The sequence below is a fragment of the Eimeria tenella genome, genomic scaffold (assembly GCF_000499545.2).
Source record: "Eimeria tenella Houghton genomic scaffold, Eth_scaff253, whole genome shotgun sequence".
Taxonomy (NCBI): domain Eukaryota; phylum Apicomplexa; class Conoidasida; order Eucoccidiorida; family Eimeriidae; genus Eimeria; species Eimeria tenella.
This window is the reverse complement of record NW_013542397.1, coordinates 6,760-12,980: the sequence shown is the minus strand read 5'-3', so window position 1 is coordinate 12,980 and position 6,221 is coordinate 6,760. Positions and strand designations below refer to the sequence as shown.

At 57.3% G+C, this 6,221-nt stretch overlaps 2 protein-coding genes across 2 annotated transcripts; one reads left to right on the top strand and one right to left on the bottom strand.

The window, feature by feature from the left end:
- Window positions 1-223: 223 nt before the first annotated feature.
- On the top strand, window positions 224-1,270 carry ETH_00026320 (uncharacterized protein; the record flags this gene model as incomplete). Its single annotated transcript, XM_013375119.1, has 3 exons — window positions 224-300; window positions 533-858; window positions 975-1,270. Coding segments are annotated over 3 exons (699 nt in total), but the record flags the coding sequence as incomplete, so codon positions are not given.
- A 586-nt stretch (window positions 1,271-1,856) lies between these two features.
- On the bottom strand, window positions 1,857-5,505 carry ETH_00026315 (aminotransferase class V domain-containing protein, conserved, putative; the record flags this gene model as incomplete). Its single annotated transcript, XM_013375118.1, has 6 exons — window positions 1,857-2,147; window positions 2,357-2,428; window positions 3,300-3,398; window positions 3,776-3,900; window positions 4,072-5,198; window positions 5,339-5,505. The coding sequence occupies 6 exons, from the start codon at window positions 5,503-5,505 to the stop codon at window positions 1,857-1,859; spliced, it is 1,881 nt and encodes a 626-aa protein (XP_013230572.1).
- Window positions 5,506-6,221: the final 716 nt, after the last annotated feature.

Sequence of the window (6,221 nt, the reverse complement as noted above, 5' to 3'; positions counted from 1 at the left end):
CCCGCAGCAGAAGAGTAAACCCTAAACCCTAAACCCTAAACCCTAGAAGTTGCCCGCCGCAGGCCTTCTTGCGGCTGCTGGGAAGAACAGCGCCGCTGCCGCCTTTTTTGTTCCTAGGGTTTAGGGTTTAGGGTCTAGAGCTTGGTTCTAGCGTTTGCTGACTAGGGTTTAAGGTTTAGGGTTTACGGGCTAGGGTTTAGGGTTTAGCGTCTGCGGGGTGCAGGAAGAGGAGCGGCTGCTGCTGCAGAGCAAACTGAGGGTTGCTGAGGCCTGGCTGGGAGACGCTGCAATGCTGCCTTGGTCAGTTTGAGGGTTTAGGGTTCAGGGTTTAGGATTTAGGGTTTAGGGTTTAGGGCCATTTCCTAGGAGATGCCATGCTGGCTGCTGCTGCTTTTTCTCTGTTGTCTTCGCGGCCCTTAGCTTAAATATTTATTTATCTTTTTGGCGAATAAAAATATTAATTAATTAATTATTATTTATTTATTTATTTATTTATTTATTTATTTATTTATTTATTTTTGGGGCTCTTTAGGATTGCCTTGGGGGAGCCGAATATCTTTTTGGGGGGCAGCCCAAGTCCCCTGCCCAGCCGCCTAGCAGCAGCAGCAGCAGCAGCAACAACAGCAACTGAAGTAGCAGCAGCGAATTCTGCAGCAGGAGCTGCTGCTGATGCAGCAACAGCTGCAGAACACGCGGCAATAGGCCTAACAGACCAATCCAAGGCAACAGCAGCAGCAGCAGAATTTGTGAGAACGTGCAGCAGAAATAAAGCAGCAGCAGCAGCAGCAGCAGCAGCAGCAACCGGACTTGTTCCCGGGCTCCCTGCAGCACCGCTAGAGGACATTATCCCCCTTCTAGGTGAGTGCAGCAGTAAACCCTAAACTCTAAACGAGGGTGTAGGGTGGAGGGGCTTCATGAGTTCGGAGCTGCGAGGGCTTAGGGTTTAGGGTTTAGGGTTTAGGGTTTGCGGATAGGCAACATTAAGTGGCTCAGAGGGCCCAGATGGCCCCCCCTTTGCCTCTCTTGGAGCGACAGCAAATCGCTGCAGCAAACCCTAACAGTCACGACAGACTGCGCAGCAGACCACGCCTTATTTGCTGCCTTGCTGCAGCAGCAGCAGCAGCAGCTGCAGCAACAGCAGCAGCAGCTGCAGCAGCAGCAGCAGCAGCTTTTGCAGATTCGCGGTGTACATGCAGCTAATGTAGACAACTGCCTCAACAGCCAGCTGCTGGCTGTTCCTTGTGACCCCAAAGACCCTGATCAGTGGTAAACCCTCAACCCTAAACCCTAAACGCTAAACCCTAAACCCTAAACCCTAGACCCTTGGGCAAGAGCTTGAAGGCCCAAAAGATGGTTTGCTCAGGTGGACGTACACTGAAAGGCTGCTGCTGCAGCACACAGCGAGCCAGCGCTGTCTGTCCATACACCTCAAAGGCCTGCTGCTGCTGCTGCTGCCCTGCGACTCGGAGGATATCTACCAGGTGAGAGCTGCTGCTGCTGCTGCTGCTGCTGCTGCTGCTGCAACTGCAGCCGCTGCAGCAGGAAATTCACTACGCCTATGAGCGCAGGTTTAAAAAGCCTCAGCCTCAGCTGCTGCTTTTACTGCTGTTCCAGCAGCAGCTGCTGCTGTTGCCGACGCTGCTGCTGCTGCTGCTGCTGCTGCTGCTGCAGCACTGGCGGTGGCCCCCGTCTGTCTTCCGGAAGTGGGTGCCCTTGGGGTCACCTGAGAAGCTGCAGCAAACATCTTACTCCGTGCTGCAGCAGGAGCAGCAGCAGCTGCAGCGGCTGCTCGAGCTCTCCAGACGCAAAAAGCCCCCCAAATCAAGCTCCAAACCCTAAACCCTAAACCCTAAACCCTAAGATCTGGGGCAGCCCTCAACTCCGCAGGCTGTCAGCGCAAGCATCGCTTCCTCATCTTCCTCCTCAGCAGCAGCAGCAGCAGCAGCAGCAGCATTAGCAGCATCTGCGGCAGAGAAGCAACGGGGGACTTCCTGCAGCAGAGCTGCAACCTCGGGGGGTAAGGAGTCATCATCGTCGCCTTCACCCTGCTGCTGCTGCTGCTGCTGCTCCTCTTGCTGCTGCTCCTGCTGGTCGCTGGTTGAAATTCCACGAGCAATTGGGTCGACGGCCATTAAAGGCAGCAAAGCCTGTAGCAGCAGCAGCAGCAGCAGAAGCAAAAAGGCAGCATCTTCAGGGAAGGGTTTGGCAGTTTCGCAGCAGCCGTAAAGCAGCAGCAGCAGCAGCAGTTGCTGCTGCTGCAGTAGCAGCATCCGTAGAGACACGAACACCTGAAGTGGCAGCAGTAGAAGCTGTTGCTGCAGCAGCAGCAGCAGCAACAGCAGCGGCAACAACTGACGTTTTGGATGTTGCTGAAGAGGTTTGGGATTTCCTTTTCCTGTTCGCTCAGCAGAAGCTTCACGCGGTGTCTCTGCTCACAAACCCTAAACCTAAACCCTAAACCCTAAACCCTAAACCCTAGGTGTCACACCTCGGGAGCACCGTTTCGGGTGGCCTGGAGAGCCGCCAGCAGACTGAGGGTTTGCGATTTAAGGTTTAGGGTTTAGAAGTTTGACGTTTGGCTAGGTTTTCCGCTAGGGTTTAGGCTAGAACGCACAGCTGTCTAGGGTTTAGGGTTTAGGGTTTAGGGCATTAGCAGCGAGGGGAAGGGCTGCTGAGTGCTGCTGCTTCCTGCTTCTGAGCCAAGAGCGGCCCTGCCCAGGCGGAGCGAGGGTCTACGGCTAAAGCTTAGGGCTTAGGGTTTAGGGTTTAGGGTTTAGGGTTTAGGGTTTGCCTCTTTGGGGTGGGCGAAGCAGGCGGGGCAGTTCTCATTTATTACTGGCAGCAAATTTGTCTCAGCGAAATTTTGCGTCGAAATTTCCCGCGTGAAGGCCAGAGGCCGAATTACCCGCAGCGCCCCACACGCGGGCCTGTAGTGGCACTGCAGCAGCAGCAGCAGCAGCAGCAGCAGCAGCAGGAGTGGCAGCGGCAGGGGAGGCAGCAGCGGGGGCGCAGCAGCAGCAGCAAATGCAACCCAGTCACTATATTCGTTTTTCTGAGTGTGCCGCAGGTGGGAGACACCGCCAAAAACCCTAAACCCTAAACCCTAAACCCTAGAATCGAAACTCCAAACCCTAAACTCTAAACTCTAAAATCTAGACCCCAAACCCTAAACCCTTATCCCTTTGCCCGAGAACCCGGAACTCGAAATCATACACCGTAGACCCTACACCCTGAGCCGAACTCCCAAAACCCAAAACCCAAAACCCTAAACCCTAAACCCTAAACCCTAGCAAAGTTACCTTCATGGTGTTTAGTTTGCCGTTGTTGAAGACAGACATTACGAAAGACTCTGCGAGGTCATCTAAGTGCTGCCCCAGGGCCAGCACGTTATACCCGTGCTGCACGCAAACCCTAAACCCTAAACCCTAAACCCTAAACACTGAACCCTCAGGCAGGAGCCGACAGGCGGCAGCAAGGAAGACGCAGGAAGGAGACAAAGAATGAAAAAAGACACAAAGAAACAAAAACTCCTAGAGCAGCAAATACGCAAGCGAACAGACAGCAGCAACGGCAGCAGCAACAGCAGCAGCAGCAGCAACGGCTCCGGGCTCAGCAGCATCTGCAAGCACACCATAGCCTGCAGCAGCAGCAGGAGCATTGCGAGCAGCAGCAGCGTCATCATATGCAGCAGCAGCACTCCTCTGCAGCAGCAGCATTATCTGCAGCAGCAGCATTATCTGCAGCAGCAGCAGCAGCAGCAGCAGCAGCAGCAGACCTTGCGCATGCAAGAGTACAGCAGTCCCCTGCGCAGTCTGGAGCAGAAGGCGCAAATGGACTGTCTCTTCATGCAGCGCTTCGCCAGCTCCATAATGGGCAGCTGCAGCCGATACCACTCAACCCCTGCGCAGCAGCAGCAGCAGCAGCAGCAGCAGCAGCGAAGTGTGCAGCAGCCAGGGGGAGCAGCTGCAGGCGCAGCAGGTGAGCGGGGGCCCGAGCAGGTCGCCCGCTGCTCCCTCGCCGAGGGTTTAGGAATTAGGGTTTAGGGTTTAGGGTTTAGGGTCTAGGGTTTACCGAGGCTGCGGAGGTAGGGCCCCAGGGGCGCGGGGTTGAAGCTGGCGGTGAGGGGGTCCACAGTAGCAGCAGCAACGTGGAAGCTGATGGGGGCCCTTTGCTGCAGCTCCAGCAGCAGCAGCAGCAGCGTGAGGCTGTCTTTGCCTCCAGAAAGCCCCACCAAAACCCTATCTCCTTGCTGCAGCATTTTAAACGCATGCAGCGCCTGCCCCACAGACCGCCGCAGCGAACGCGGGATCTTTAGCCCCGCCAGGCCCCTTGCTGCTGCTGCTGCTGGCGCTGCTGCTGCTGCTGCTGCTGCTGCTGCTGCTGCGGGGGCTGCCGCTAGGGATGCTGCGGCGGCCGGGGCTGCTGTTGCTTCGGGTGCTGCTGCTGCTGCTGCTGGGGCTGCTACGGTTGCTGGGGCTGCTGCTGCTTTGGGTGCTGCTGTTGCTGCTGGGGCTGCTGCGGCTGCTGGGGCTGCTGCTGCTTCGGGTGCTGCTGTTCCTGTTGCTGCTGCCGGGGCTGCTGCTCTTGCTGATGATGGTGCTGAGGATGCGGCAGGGGCCTGTGCTGCTGCTGCTCTTACTGCAGATGCTGCTCCTGCTTCTGCTGGTGACGTTGAGGGTGCTGCTGGCGCGCTCTCTGCTGCTGCTGCTGCTGCTGCGGGACTTTCTGAGGCTTTTTGTGACTTCGCCGCCTTGTGCTGCGGTTGCCGCTTCTGTCGCTGGCGCTGTTGCTGCTGCTGCTCCTGCCGCTGCTGCTGCTGCTGCTGTTGCTGCTGCTGCTTTGTGGCCTTCTGTTTGTTTTCGCGCTTCGGCAACTCTGAATACGAGTAGTCCACTCCGTGAGTACTGCCAGTGTTGCTGTTGCTGCTGGTGGTACTGCTGCTGCTGCTGCTACTGCTGCTGCTGCTGCTGCAAGGTGTCCAGGGGTCACTCGAGGCCATACACATTTCGATGGCCTTTTGAAGTGCAGCGCATGCGCTGCAGTGGCTGGGATTCTGGCTGCTGCTGTTGCTGCAGCAAGCGCTGCTGCTGCTGCTGCTGCACTTGCAGACACACTGCTGCGGCTGCTCCGCTGGGTAGCGCCTGACTTCGAAGACAGAGTCAATAGCCCTTAAGACGCTGCCATCCTGCTGCTGCTCGCTTGGTGCAGCAGCAGCAGCAGCAGCAGCGTGAGCAGCAGCAACAAGAGCGGCGCGAACAGCAGCAGCAAGGAGGCAGCAAGAGAGACAGCAGCAGCAACAGCAGCAAGAGCTGCAGCAGCAGCAGCAGCAGCAGCCTACCTGGGATGGGCCCCCCAAACCCTAAGGAGGGCTCTTGCTGCTTGAGCCTCCCTGTCTCGTAGCTGCTGCAGCGGCAGCTGCTGCAGCAGCTGCAGCGCGAGAGCAGCACGGCAAATGGCGGGCAGGTTGGGGCTTCCCCCTTCTTCTCTTTCTTCTGCCCTGTCCATCAAATAGACTGCATGCAAAGACGCACCCAGTCTCCGCATCCACAGCGTAGGCTGGCAGCAGCTTGTAGCCGTGTGTTGCTACCCAGAGGACTGCGAGCAGCAGCTGCTGCAGCTGCTGCTGCTGCAGCGCGAGAGAGACGCTGACGCGGACGACCCCGGGGCGCAGCAGCTCCTGCCCCGTCAGCAGCAGCAGCGCCTCAGCAGCAGCAACAGCAGCAGCAGGAAGCCCCACACAAAATGCTGTGTAAGGCCCCGCACATAAGCAGCCGCTGCGGCACTGCAGCCCAAACAAGTCGCTCAGCAAACGCACCACGAAGTGTGGATGCAGATATAGCCCGCCCGCTGCTGCTGCTGCTGCTGCAGTGGGTGCTGCTGCTGCTGCTGCTGCAGTGGGTGCTGCTGCTGCTGCTGCAGAGCGCAGGTCATTTCCGTATTTGATCAGGAACGAGATGATGCCCACGCGAGGGGCTGCAGTGTTTCCCACAATTTGAATTCTGCAGCAAAAACACGCAGCTAGGGTTTGGGGTTTAGGGTTTAGGGTCTGCAGCTGCCAAGAAGACACAAAGGGCCAATGGATGCAAAGAAGCATACACGCGGGGAGGTGACTAAAAATGCAGCAGCAGCAGCACCAGTAGCAGCAGCAACAGCAGCAGCAGCAAGCACAGCAAGACCTGCAGCAGCAGCAGCGTGAGCAGCAGCAACAAGAGCGGCGCGAA